This window comes from Brachyistius frenatus, unplaced genomic scaffold (assembly GCF_029030835.1).
Source record: "Brachyistius frenatus isolate BFR_SWC_R1_liver_20210118 unplaced genomic scaffold, ASM2903083v1 Contig_6, whole genome shotgun sequence".
Taxonomy (NCBI): domain Eukaryota; kingdom Metazoa; phylum Chordata; class Actinopteri; family Embiotocidae; genus Brachyistius; species Brachyistius frenatus.
Genome location: NW_027210605.1, coordinates 6,000,350 through 6,014,316, shown reverse-complemented (window position 1 = coordinate 6,014,316; position 13,967 = coordinate 6,000,350). Strand labels below are relative to the sequence as shown.

General features: G+C 43.0%; 2 protein-coding genes across 4 annotated transcripts in view; one reads left to right on the top strand and one right to left on the bottom strand.

The window, feature by feature from the left end:
• Positions 1 to 543: 543 nt before the first annotated feature.
• sp5l (Sp5 transcription factor-like) lies at positions 544 to 3,119 on the top strand. Its single transcript, XM_069689144.1, has 2 exons — positions 544 to 906; positions 1,296 to 3,119. Exons 1-2 carry the CDS (start codon positions 853 to 855, stop codon positions 2,328 to 2,330), a joined length of 1,089 nt encoding a protein of 362 aa, XP_069545245.1. The 5' UTR covers positions 544 to 852; the 3' UTR covers positions 2,331 to 3,119.
• Positions 3,120 to 4,108: 989 nt separating this feature from the next.
• The window catches only part of arhgef25a (Rho guanine nucleotide exchange factor (GEF) 25a), a 46,380-nt gene continuing 36,521 nt past the window's right edge, over positions 4,109 to 13,967 (bottom strand). For 2 of the 3 annotated variants that reach the window (XM_069688543.1, XM_069688560.1), the window contains 13 exons: positions 13,474 to 13,598; positions 12,609 to 12,675; positions 12,074 to 12,177; positions 11,782 to 11,851; positions 10,210 to 10,299; positions 9,759 to 9,851; positions 9,305 to 9,355; positions 9,122 to 9,199; positions 8,808 to 8,999; positions 8,376 to 8,556; positions 7,335 to 7,564; positions 6,986 to 7,120; positions 4,109 to 6,128 (listed from right to left, as the gene is read on the bottom strand). In XM_069688543.1, the coding sequence (XP_069544644.1) occupies positions 6,003 to 6,128; positions 6,986 to 7,120; positions 7,335 to 7,564; positions 8,376 to 8,556; positions 8,808 to 8,999; positions 9,122 to 9,199; positions 9,305 to 9,355; positions 9,759 to 9,851; positions 10,210 to 10,299; positions 11,782 to 11,851; positions 12,074 to 12,177; positions 12,609 to 12,675; positions 13,474 to 13,598 (1,542 nt within the window). In that variant the 3' untranslated portion in view covers positions 4,109 to 6,002. The remainder of the gene's footprint in view (positions 6,129 to 6,985; positions 7,121 to 7,334; positions 7,565 to 8,375; positions 8,557 to 8,807; positions 9,000 to 9,121; positions 9,200 to 9,304; positions 9,356 to 9,758; positions 9,852 to 10,209; positions 10,300 to 11,781; positions 11,852 to 12,073; positions 12,178 to 12,608; positions 12,676 to 13,473; positions 13,599 to 13,967) is intronic. The other variant, XM_069688551.1, reaches the window with a different exon arrangement.

Sequence of the window (13,967 nt, the reverse complement as noted above, 5' to 3'; positions counted from 1 at the left end):
GAAACAGTATGCAAATACTCCCAGAGTGAAATGTATTTTTGATTTAGCTGCATCCATTAATCTTAGATCTTTTAACAGACTAAGCATTTTGTTCTCGTGCAAAATGTGGTCCTAAATGTGGATATTGAAAGTTGCTGAAACACATAATGTTAACTCTTTGAAATTTTTTTTTGGGGGGGGGGATACTTATGTGGTGTATTTTAAATGAAAGAAGTAGGACATGGCAAAACATGTCCAGGGAAGTTCTAATATATATTCTACGATAATCTGAACAGTGGATATTACATGAGACTTTAAAATCATGCCTCAAGACTCTTTTTCTTTTTTTTTCTTCTTTTTTTTCAGAACAATTGGGGGAGGAGTCAGCTTTTGGGGTCAGCATTTGGTTGAAATTGAGTGAAATTATGAGTAGCCCACCCCATTCACCTAACAAGCCCCCCTCCTTCCTCCCTCACATCTCCCCTCTATTGACGGGCTCGCCTGCATCATACTGGAGACCCCGTTGAGAGGATCTTTTCTCTCTATAAAGAGAAGATGCAGCTCAAGCGCCTTTGAGATGATCGCGAGGATTTACTGCTCGCCCCTCTGCCATTAACTTCAGACGGCCACCTTTCCACGCCGAACGATCTGGACTGGCAGCATCTATTGAAGATATTTACCTCGTGGACAGAGGGGCGTTTGAATGACGCGGGATTTCCCAGCGTACGCCGCCAAAGTGTCGGGAGTCCGCTAAGACCCGAATGTGAGCATCTTTTCCTCCTGCGCTGACAGCTGTAGTTCAGACTCCGTGCGTCGTCGCCCCTCGGCGCAGTTTGTGTTGCAGGTGCGTGGAGAAGGAGAGCGCGAGGACAGATGGCTGCGCTGACGATACAAAGGACTGACAACTTTTTGCACACATTTTTACAGGTTTGTTCTTTATTCGGCTTTTTGATTGGAAGCAGGTGGCTTTATTTCCTGCTTTTATGGCAGCGAAAGCGCGCCTTTCCACAACCTGCGAATCCAATATATGCTCAACCCAGTTTTATGTAGGCCTAATTGAAAATTAATCAACTTGTTATGGTGGTAAAGTATTTTTTTTTTTTACTTTTTGCAAGTAGTAACATAAACAGAAAAATAAGCAAGACTACAAATATCAGAAAAATATTCAAGATTTATTGATTGAATATTTTAGGATTTCATCATTTTCCTCACATGATAAAATAAAATGTTGATTTAAATTAAACAGGCTTTAAAACTTCCAGTTGTTCCATAGGTGGCACATGTAACCTGTTAAGTTTTTGTGTATGACCACACAGGACCGGACACCCAGCTCCTCCCCGGAGGGAGCACCTAACGCCCTCTCCTTCCTGGCCACCACCTGTAGCCAGGCCTGGCAGGTGGGAGGCCCTATGGGCTCAGAGGGTTCCCAGTTCCCCTACGAAGGCACCGTCAGCTCCACATCTGGAATGTTTCAGCTCTGGAGCAACGACATGCCGCCCAGCACAGCCCTCAGCACGCACCAGATGACCTTCACCGTGCCCAAGGTGCAGTTCCCTGGACACATGCAGTCTAGCCTGGGTCATCACCATCACCACCCCCATCACCACCACCATGAGCTGCCTCTCACCCCTCCAGCTGAACCTCCGTCATCCTACTCCTTTGAACTGTCCCCTGTTAAAGTGCTGTCCTCACAGCCACAGGCCAGCGGCCCCTACTATCCTCCGCATAACAGTGTGGGACAAAACTTCCCCAACTTCCTGCAGAATTCCTCAGCCAGGCATCACCTGTCTGGAGGCCATGTGGAGGAAGGGCAGCAATGGTGGAGCCTGCCCCAAACCAACGCCACCCCTTCCAACCATCCCTTCTCCCTGGGCAGACAGCTGGTTTTGGGTCACCAGCCCCAGATAGCCGCCCTTCTCCAGGGCACCTCCAAGGGTCTGCTGAGCTCCACACGCCGCTGCCGACGCTGCAAATGCCCCAACTGCCAGGCGAACGGTGGAGGGTTAGAGTTCGGAAAGAAGAGATTACACATCTGCCACATCCCAGAGTGTGGAAAAGTGTATAAGAAGACCTCTCACCTGAAGGCACATCTGCGCTGGCACGCCGGGGAGAGGCCCTTCATCTGTAACTGGCTCTTCTGTGGTAAGAGCTTCACCCGTTCAGACGAGTTGCAGCGGCACCTCCGCACACACACTGGGGAGAAGCGGTTTGGGTGCCAGCAGTGCGGCAAGAGATTCATGAGGAGTGACCACCTCTCCAAACACGTCAAGACCCACCAGACCAGGAAGACCCGGTCTGGGCAGCCTTCACAAAGCACGGACCCTCTGCTCACCAATATCAAGAGAGAGTAATCTCTGTGCTCCTTCATTCAGAAATAATAATCAACAATCAACAGACTGTGAGACTCACACTTAATGCCATAGGTTTGCACTAGAGGGTAAGCATCAAGCTCCCCGAATATTTTCTCTCGTCAAAGACCGACTTCTGGCTTTAGGTAGTACCATAAAAGTATATTTAGTGAGCATTTTGACAAAAATAAATTTGTGCTGTTTGAGGCAATGCACCTTTAAAGAAAACCTGAAGCCTTTTTCAGTGATATTGTTAAGAGTTTTTGCTGCATTCAGTGTACTTTTCAAACCTGCCACATTAACAGATTTGACCTGGAAGAAAAACGGATTTTATGCCTTTCACAATTTAAAATATATTTAAATTTGAACTGATGTGAAAATCAATTTTTTTCAAACTTCATTCTGTAAATATTTTATCCATGTGAAAGATGTGCCAGACGTGAGAACATTTCCGAAAGGTTTACCTTAACATGTTGTCCATGTTATCATGTTTAAAATAAATGTATGCCTTAGGACATCTTAAGGTTGCTGTAGAAAAAATAATTCCGGCTATTTAATTCGATTTTTATTCCGAAACATATCCTAATTTGTGTGCTTCAAGGTGGGGATCTATTTTGAAATGTAAACATGAGGGTCTTTGATCTACTGCTTTATCTGTTCTTGAGCAGAAATGTGAAACACCATTAATGCAGATTAGCAAACATTTTAAATTTGTAAGTTCTTTGTAAATTATATATAAATATCATGAACAGTTTTATTGGCGTTATTGCAGCATGTACATTTTAATAAACATCGTCCTTGAAACAATCACTCTGTTTCTGATAATGTTATTTTGTTCCACATTGACTGTTTGTGAAGTAAATAGACAGCAAGAGTCAAGGGATTTAACCTTCTTTACCAGCTCGTCTAATAAATGTGTGAATTTCTGCGAGTGCCCTGTAGCGGCTAAAGATCTGACATTTTATTTAAATGATAATTTGATTGCTTTCAGAATACAAATGCTGTTCATTGTACTGTTGGTGTAAGGAAGGACACTCCTAAGGCCTAACATGGTGGGCTGTTCAAAGATTTTCACATCTCAAAGTAAATACTCATCCCATTGATAGGGCTGTTTGTCTTGCCTGCTGCAATCAAGTTCACAGTCATGTGGCTTTTAATGAGTGTTTTCTTTCTCTCGATGGAGGAGATTGAGTCAACAGATGCAACACAGGGCAGTGAAGAGGAATTCCCTGTGAATGGGACCCCTGTTGCTGAGACCCCCTCAGTGGTGACAGGAACTCCCTTTGATTTTGCACCCTTGTGAAAGTTAATACCCACCCACCCCCCTCCAGCACAAGCCTCCATATATCACAGGCGTGTTACGATCGACCCCGCTTTACTGCCCAGAATGGGGCTTTATTCGGAGGCCAGCCAACCAGATGTCTGCTCATCCAGGGGTTTCTTCTCTTTGTTTCTAATCCTGTTTGAACTTTCTCCAAATGGGATGCAAAAGCAAGCAAAATGCTTCACCCTTTGTCTTGGTCGACGGTCTCACAGTGGAGTGCGAGGACCTCCACAGTAAATATTAATACTTTCATTTCATTAATAATCCGATTTAAACTAAGAAGTCCGTAGAGATTGTAAAGCCCAACTGAGGTGAATTTGTGAATATTTACTATAAATATAAAATTGGTCACTCAATATAAAATATCCACAGGGAAAATTACTGCAGGCAATAACAGGTTATTTAGATCAAGGCAATAAAGAGAGATTCTGTCGAGAAACACAAACACTGCACTCAGTTTCAAAAAGACACTTTTTATTCGATATGATACAACTGTTTCTACTCAGTCAAACATGGCATTAGCCAGCCCGCCCTTGGATTTATGTTCTTGCTTTTGGTTCTCTGTAGTGGTATTCCTTTGTGTTTCATGCAAAACCACCTGATCAGTAATTCTCATGAAAACTCACCAGTTGAACTGCAGATGGTTCCTGTGAGTGGTTCAACACGACTAATGTCCCACATCTTTTAGTTTACTCTGTGTAATCTATTCCTGTTGGGGGGGGTTTATTTTGGACTGATTATTAAGAAGCTTCGATGTAAGCACTGAAATACGAGGCATATTGATCTTTGGTGCAGCTGTATGATCCTACTTAACTGGTAGTGAAAGCCTTATGGGGACCTCTACTGGCCACAAAGAAAAACACACCTGACAGGAAAGCCCCTCTTTACCTTCCCCGCGCTCCTTTTTTTTGTCACTTAGGCTTCACAATCCAGATAGAATCACAGATATCTACGATTGTTCTGTAAGAGTAGTGGCAAGCTGAACTAGAGTAAGAGCATGAAACATCTGAGACATGAGCTGCTGTTAGTTTTGGCACTGTTATGGACGAGGGATCATGCAGATTTGTCAGCATCACTCTGTTTATGCAACATGTTATAATTTTCATCTGAACCAGCTGGAACAGTGACATTTCATACGACGACCGGTACATGGGCCAGTCTTCATCTTACAAGTGGAAATGCATGATTGCCTTTACAGTATGCACTGTACAGTATTTAGTCCATGAGGGGGAAAGCTAACAGAGACTATAGAAATAGTGCACAGCCTTGACATGACAACAGTGGACAAATAAAACAATTCATATCAGTTTAAACAAATGCATTTTGATGGATCCCTGTTCCCCAAATCAAAGGCAATCCACTTCAGCCTGTAAAGAAAAGAGCGATGCAAAGTAGCATTGTGCCAAGGAGATGTTGCATGCAGCACTTTGGGTCAGCACAGCAGGCCCTTTGAATGCATCTATCTTGCAACTCCTCTGGAGTTACCAAAAGAGGAAAAGGTATTCTGAAGTGACGTCATGCCCACAGAGAACCTCCAGGGGGCTCCCTCATGCCTTCTTGTCCATATCAAAGGAGGGCCAGTCAAACAGAATAATAGAGCACACAGGAGCTCTCAACACTGTGGCAAGAAAGAAAGTTCCTCACTTTCACATGAAATTTGAGTGAGTAAAGTCCTTGTGGCATGTTCACATCAACTGTTCTGCCTTTCCCATTCTTGTCGACATAAACAGCAAAAATTGAGTTGTCAGCAGGGAAATTAAAAAAATAATAATGTAGCTGTATTTGTCTTCACAATAGGGCATCAGAAAAAAAAAATGCATCAAGGAAATTCACCAGAGGGTACAAGAAGAGCCAGCGCCACTCTCTGCACTCTCTCACGCACACAAACACATCCCCACGTCATCATTTCATAGACATACATTCAGGCACACACGTAACTCCAGTGACTGCCCCGATTAGGAATGAACTCATCAAACAAATTCCCCTTTGAAAGAGAGAATAGTATGGAATACAAACTCTCACAAAAAGGTAGAAAGCAGAAATTGTCCTAACAACGAGCGTCCGCGGAGTGTTTCATAACAGTGACATCCCACTGGGTGCTGTTCATGTACACTGAAGGTGAACTATGTCACCTCCCTTTAAATGGCTCTTGAAAAAGGAGCTTAGTGATTTGTTTTTAGAGTTGCAGCCCATAATTCTTTCATATGTTCCTTCAGGTTCCTTCATCATCGTCCAGAAATCTTGACTGAACCAGATAAAGGGTCCAGCCTGGCATCAACAAACAGTAGACAAGTCTTGTCTTCATGGCTGTGGCATCAGCTGCTGTCCTCCTGACCCAGGAGATACAGAGTTCAAAGGTCATCCTCAGCTAGTTGGGCAAGGTTACTGGGACGTCGTCCAGCCGAGGGGCCCGACAGTGGAGCCTGGCTCCCGGCATCAGCAGCCTGAACCCTGCGACAGCCCTCTCCTGCTCTCTGCTGGGGAGACAGGGAACATTCATCACACAACTATAAAGCACTTTCATTAATTCTTATTTTACAGCTTCAGTCTAAAAACATGCACTTCCCCAGCACAAGTATGGGAAACAATTATCTGCATTTGATAGGCATCTCTCTCTGACTTCCCAGACTGCCTCAGCCTACTTCCTGTTTTGTTATAATGTGCCAAGCCTGTCCTGAGGCTGGCCTGAGTGATCAGAGAAAGAGGTGCAGAACAGCATCTGCTGGGCTGTCAGCACGGTCCCTCTGATGACAAAACCCTGTGATGACAGAGGGAGACGTTGCTAATGGTAATTTAAAGCCAAACAACAGCATGCTCCTACTGTTGACCGGCCAAATGGTTAAAATTTTAAAGAAAGGACAGACAGACCTGGAATTTTTTAGCATGTTGTATTTCATGTGAACCACTGGGATCTGGGAATTTCCCTTCTAACCAAAACTTATTGTAAAACTATTGTAATCTGTTTCCTTAAGAAATATCCAGATTTTTATTGATTCCTTTTTCATCCAATTGAGGGAGAAATAACTCGTTATGACTGAAAAAAAAAATCCTTTCATGTTATGTGAGTCTAAATAAATGGTTACCATTTACTAAAGTCTTTCATCTCTTAATTAGCATTAATGAGCACATTGGACTTATTGTTAGGTCTATTATTCCCCCAGTGGTTAGCTTCCTGTGGCTTGTTTTGTCTGTAATTTTCCCAATGCTGCTGCTGCATACTGACTGCTTGACAACTCAGGAGCACAATGTTCAGCTACGTGCAAAATAAATTACAGTTTTCCTGTAACACTGAGGCGGTTTTATAGGCAGCTTTGTCTCTGAATGCATACGCTACCTGTGCACTTTGTGTGGTTGGGGTGTACAGCCCATTTGACACAGCTTGACAGTTTGGCTGATCAGTGAAGCCCAGTTGGACGTGTGATGGAGAAACAGCGTGGGAGTCAGCGGGGCATGGCTGGACCATGGTGGGCTGCAGTTGCAGGTAAGAACAAGGTAAGTCACTCATTACTGGACCGCATGCACACAAGGATGTTTTTATTACTTCATTTTTACAACACCCACAAAAAACTTAAAAGATAAGCCGACCTAGCAGCGTCTCGGGTGTTTTATAAACAGATATACTGGGTTTGAGGACAGTGTCGCGGTATGTAAGGGAAGAGGAAGACGCAGCTAAAGACACTTACATCCCTCAGTGAGAAGGTCTCGTTGGATCCTTGGCTCTGGCCTTGGCTCGGCAGGTAAAGTGTGGGCAGGGACGTGTTGTGAGAGTGAAGCGAGGGCAGCTTGTGGCGGTCAATAGAAGCAGAGGAGTGGGGCCGCAGGGCACTGGCAGCTGACAGAGGGAGCCTCATGCTGCGGCCCAGGCTATTAGACTTGCTCTCTCGACGCTGGTACTCAATCGGCGACTGTAAGGCTGCAAGAAAAGAGAACAGAACAGAGACAGGTCTTATAAATCTCTACTGCTGATTCTGGACATTTTAATTCAGGTGGATTCAGCATGTATTGTTGTAAGGAGATAAGGACATCAATGATCATTAATATTCAGGATGTGTCAAACATTAAAACGTCTCCTACAACAACATATTTTAACATCATCACAACGTTATTCTAGTGATCAATATAGGCAGTCATCATACTTATAGTTGCTAGCAAAAATATTATTAATAAACTATTTAATACACATCAATATACAAGTTATAAATGCTATCGATGGTGAGTGTTACCATTCTGTTTGTCTTGCAAAAAGAATTCAATGAAAACTCTTCCTCAGAGATATAAATTTAAGAATGATCAAAAATACCTATACAAAGTTAAATGAAGTACCTACGATATAAATGAATATGCACTGTAGATTTTCAGTCAAACTCCAAGTCAAAATGAAGAAATTAATATGACTATTAAATATATGTCCGAAATTTGACCTTCCGAATCAGAACCACGAGAGCCAAACTGACATTATGGCTTTATACTTACCATCTTACAATTATGATCTCACATTTAGTTTTATTTTTGATTCTTAAATTATTTTTTCTAGCTGTAATGGGCTTCCATATAAAGATTATAGAAATAAAAAAAGAAAATCATCTTGACTCACATTGATCCAACTGCCCACAGTGCACTTGAACTCACAACATAGTCAATAAATGGAAAATATGCCAAGGTGAAACATGATTTATGGATTTGGGATTACGTGGTGTAGTCCTCAGAGCTCAGCTGGGTCTTACCATTGAGGAAGTTGCGCTGGCTCTCCAAGATCTGAACCACATCATTGAACCAGGCTCTGCAGATGTCAGGGGAGGAGGCCTGCAGCTGGAAGCGCACCACGCTTCCGTCGGGGTTGCGTGACGTCAGCACAAAGCGTGCATCATCACCATCCACGGTGGGCTCCACCCCCAGGCAGCTCACCTGGAACACATCGTTTCCGACAAGCATCTGTGAGGAGTTCGTCCTGCTGAGCTGCTTGTTAAATACTTCGCTAAAACATGCGAGCCTCTAAAAGTCCCCACCATGGAATTATGTAATGTGCTGATTTAGGCAAGAATTAGTGTGGTGTGAATCTGTTGTGTAACTCATAACCTTGGAATAGGTTGTACCCTAATTTTTTTTGCTGTTTTATTGTTTTTTTTAATTGTTTTATTGGCTTAGCAGGCATCTACCTTGATGCTGTTTTTAAATGTGTATCCGGGGAGCAAGAAGCCTTTCTTCCTTTCTATTGGCTCACTAAAGATGACCAGCTGCTCAAACAGGAAGACCCGTCTTTCCTTAGGTCGAGACAGGAAGCCGCTGTCCTGCTCGGTAACAGTGAAGGTGTCTTGTTGGAGCAGTTTTCCCTGGGCCGTGATCTTCCCCTGGTACCATAGTGAAGATAAACAAAAACAAACAGAGGAAGTGGTTACAGCGGGGTTTTCACTGGGCTGAATAGTCGACATGAGAAATGTTTTGAAGGATGGTCTTAAATCCTAAAATGCACCTCGAAGCCTTGTAGTCGGCCCACATTCATCATGTCATTGCAACGTTTTGGCACAAAGCACATCACTTCTACTGCTTTCTGTTTGAGATACAAAAGGGAGTTTGTTATCGAGAATGCAAATAAATAACTTCACACATTCAAAACACAACTTCAAACCTTATATTTATGGCTCAGAACACTCACCTCTAACTCCTCTGTGTCCATCCCAGCTTTGGTGTAATACTTTAGGAAGTCCTGTTGAAACAAACACAGAATGGTCACCAGAGCATACCAGATTTACTGCCTAGAGTTAGACAGGGACATCTGGAGAAGTATTTATGGGTGTTAAACTCAGTTTTCATTTGCGTGCCAAAGGGCAAAGTTGTATAAAAAAGGATTTAAATTTAAGATCAACTTGAAATACTTATACATATCATTGTTTAAATCTGATGGTAGGGATCTCTCTTCCTATCCTGAAAAGATAATATACCCATGTGTCATCAGTGTTTATGCACAGAGGGGTGTACGTCAATGTTTTTGTGTACTTGCAAGTTAACAACTCCATGGCAGAACCCTGCTGTGTGTCTGACAGCTGCTCAGTTTGTGTGTTTAGGTGATGTTGTGTGATCAGCAGCACAGCAGTGTCCCTGCTTTTCACCTTGAGCAGTAGCTGGTACTTCATGATCCTCTGGACGGGTTTGATGAGCAGGTCATTGAGCTGCAGCCTGTGGCCCAGCTGCTGCCGGAGCTCCTGACGGCCAAGACGGACACGACACCAGTCAACATGACAGCCGCGGCACTTAACACAGCAGCTGATGGCCAATATAACCCCTCTAAGACAATAACCCATCACTGTATGTCTTGTGTTTACTGTCAATGAAAGCTGATTAAAATTTGAATTATAAATGGCAGCTCAAAAGAGATCCACATGGCCATGTATAATATAGAGTACAGGCACATTCATGCAAAAAATGTCTTAACTATAGGCCTGAGTGGCAGGTGACTGTTGTCAAAACCAGCATTTTGAAGATGTCATGTTAGACTAAACCCATCCATTATATTGATCAATTTCAAAAAACTTAAAGGGTAAAATGTTAAGAGTCACTCACCTCAAAATAAGTCTCAATATACTCTGAGACGATGTGCTCCGACTTGGGCTTGTTCTGACAGTACACGACATACATATGCAGACGCCTCTCCTGCAATACAAGCCGAACAACATCAACAAGAGGTTCGCTGTGAGAAAAGCTCATCTTTAATAACATTACAAATAAATGAAAATGCCCCTGAAAGTGAGCAAAAACAACAGCAATCAATGTGAAGAGTCTCTGGTTGCTGTTTGGAATGAAAGGGAGCAGAGCCATAATGATTCGTCTCAGCCTTTGAAACTGACTGTCTCGTAGCACCAACTCTTCTGTGACTAATTGGTATGGGAGTGCAGATGTGGCAGTCCTGAGAGTCCTAATGGAGTCACATGTAGATGAGCATCAGGTTATGTATAATTTACCTGGGTTACCCTCGGTGCAACCAGAGCCTTTTAGAGCCTGTCGATATAAGGCTGTACCTAGCAACAGGCTGTGTGGCTCTGTAACCTAGAGAACAGCGAGCTGCTCCGCCTGAATATGGACATCATGGAACACTGCAGACAATGACTGCTGAAATATGAGGGAGTGTACTGTGTGTGTCTGTCTACTAGCACTCTGTATAGGGCTGTGGTCACATGCTCACATGTGTTTATATGTTGCATGTGTGTAAGTGAGCACACATGTTGCATTTTGGTGACACAGCTCTTGTTAAAAGCGGATTGGGCTCTCTGCTTTTCATTAGGGCCGTGTTCTCAGTCTGCTTGTTTTCACAGTTTGACACCACGCTTAGATTTTGTTACAAGTTTCTTTATCCCCCCCCCACAGGCTTTTTAAGTTGATTATCCAGTGGGTTGAGCCTTATTGAATTGTTTGAAGAGCTACAATTAGGGAGAGAGAATATAGCAAAAGAGAGACAGAGATATTTAACTTAATCATCTTCAAACCAGAAGCAAAGCACAGTTGTTCAAATTACCCATCATGTCTACCTAGTCTGCATGTGCCACCACTTAACCAATATACATAAATCTAATTTAGTTCCATTTATGAGTCCTGTGAAACCTATACTGACTCTGGCTCTATTCTATTCCAAGAACAATATATTTAACAGTGAATCTCTCTTGCACGCATCATTTTGCTTCGCTCTTGAGACATTAACGAAGAAGTAGGTCACAGTTTTGGGTGGAAAAAAGCGTTTTTATCAAAGAGCTTGAGCTGAGGGCTTGTTATTCATCGGCTTATTCCTGTTGTCTTTTCTGCCTGTTTTTTTTCCCCTGGTGTTTCCTGACCAGTCCAGCTCAGACTGTGAGATCAGTCCGCGTGTCGATCGTGCATAAGTGTGTGTTAGCCGTGTGCGCTGTCGTAAAAACACAGCCTGGACCGAGACGTATCAGTAACAGGGAAGTGGAGGGAGTGATGCTGGCAGCTGAGAGAGAAGGAAAGACATACAGTGTGGGATAAACAGGAACTCTGTGTGTTTTCTTAGCTCATTTTACCCTCACTCCAAACAGCACAAGGAAGCCAAACCAGACGCTTCCACTGAATTGTGTGTGTGTGTGTGTGTGTGTATTTGTGCGTCGACATGGTTGTGGCACTTACATGTTTAATGAAGAGCTGAGCAAGCCTCTCTGGCTCTGCCAAACACTTCTCCAGCTCTCCCAGGAAGTAGCTGCAGAGAGGAAACACATACGGACACACATGAGCACAGACACACACAAGTATACAAACAATCCCCAAAACTGAAGGTCAGATTTGCTTCCTGAACTTTTGTTCCCTTGGTCTCCTCTCAGCTAAAAACATAGGACTCTGCAAATCCCTGTTTATCTTTCACATTGAATCCATTTGAAACACATACATTTTCACAAATGTTGAAAACAAATCAGCAACTTACTCTTTATGCCAGTCAAATATTTGGTGAATGTTTCCAAAAACAATCTTGTCTTTTCCCTTCATGTCCTCCAGTACACCTTTGGAGTTCATCGTGGCCATGTAGCCCTGCAAGGGATAGACAGAGCTGCTGCTGATGTCTGTTCACACCTACAGAAACCCACAGCTGGCTCCTAATAACACCAGTAAATATAACCAGCTTGTTATAACATAGAGCAGCAATCACATACCAGGTGTTATTGAGCTTTTATTAACTTTCAAATGACAGAAACCCTTCTCTGAACCAAAATATCTTCAGCAATTTAAAGCACCAGGAGATGGATAGCTGTGCAACATAATACTCTTCAAGCTAATAATTCACAAAATCAGCTTAAGTTTGAAGACGGTGGGATGGAGGCAGACCAAAGTATGGAGTAATTTGGAGGAACTGTGATGATTAGGATTTAGAGCTCTCTCTGACAGACTGACTGGATGACTAAGTCCTCTTGTCTCTGTCAGTGCAGATTGTTAGTTCTTAGCTGGCAGACTGTGAGCTTTACCTCCACGATGAGCCCCAGGTCTGCCACATAGTGATTCTCTGTCTCAATAAGCTCCTTCAGTACATACCTGTAAAGATATAAACAAGGGAGGATTAGTGTTAGAGTTGTTTATTTTGCACAGAGCAAAACACACAGTAACACTGTATTTCACAGGCCCCAGTTTCCAAATAATTTGAGTGGGTACCTATTACTATATGTGAGCAGTCTCTCAATGTTGTGTCTATTTTCAGTATAATTTGAACAAAATCACATCTTCCTTCCAGGAGGTATATTTGGAAACCAGATCTTCCAACAGTGGCGGCAGTGGAAGAGTTTCTACACACAACATACAGTACGTGGTGGACAATGTCGAATAGTGAAAAGCTGCTCCAATAGTTTCAAAAATTAACCCATTGTCTACGACCATTAGGCAGAAACGATGGGAAACAATTCTCAAAAGACTGTAGCAATTGTCATGTATTCAAATATATGCCAAATTATCCAGAATTATCTAGCAAATGACACAGCACCGTGGCTCCAGCAGGGGCAATGCCAATCGGTCAGCTGGTCCACATTTTTGGTCCAGACTGAATTATTTGTGGATTATTGTACAATTGGCACAGTTGATGTATCCAAATAACTTTGATGATCCATGACAATTTAAAATACTTTGTTTGATAACTCTTTAACAGCCTGCTGGAAAACATTCCCATCCGTCTGTTAAATCTGTCCTCGATGACATTCTGCAGTTACGCTCAATCTAATGCTGTTTGTGCCATATCACATTTATTTAGAGAATGCATGAAAGCATTATTGCCCTGAGAATTATCGTTGGAGATAAGGGATGTGAATGATGTTTGGATCATTTCATTGATAAAACACGTACATGCTTTTCTCTAAGGCACTCCTCCTCTCCTCCTCAGTGTCAGCCGCTGCAGACCATTGGCTGGAGGTGTCGTCCATCAAGACAGACCCACTGTCATCTGGCAGGACACTGGTGGACTGACTGTCCTGAGGAGACCAAGACAGACAGACAGACAGACAAATTGTTAATCAAAGGTCCAATGCCACTGATGTGGATCATGCCAGGAATAAAGTAAACAATGAGAGATAAAGAGCAGGAGAGAAATGGTAATGACGCAGGTTGCCAAGGTGACCAGGGAGAGCAGAGAGGCATGAGGAACAGAGATTGAATGATAAAAAGATCTGATTCAGATTGTTGCTGTTAATGATCCATGCTGTGATAAAAGATAAAGACAAAGAGTCAGAGGGAGCAACAGACTCCATAGTTGCAGGAGATAACGAATAAAACTGAAGGTCCTCGATGGAGTTTTGCCTTCAGAGGAAAACAAACACAGTAACTACACATCCATGCTCGAG

Coding starts and splice junctions, on each gene's coding strand:
- sp5l (XM_069689144.1), top strand. CDS start 853: ATGGCTGCGCTGACGATACAAAGGACTGACAACTTTTTGCACACATTT. Junction 907..1,295: donor TTTTGCACACATTTTTACAG/GTTTGTTCTTTA, acceptor ATGACCACACAG/GACCGGACACCCAGCTCCTC.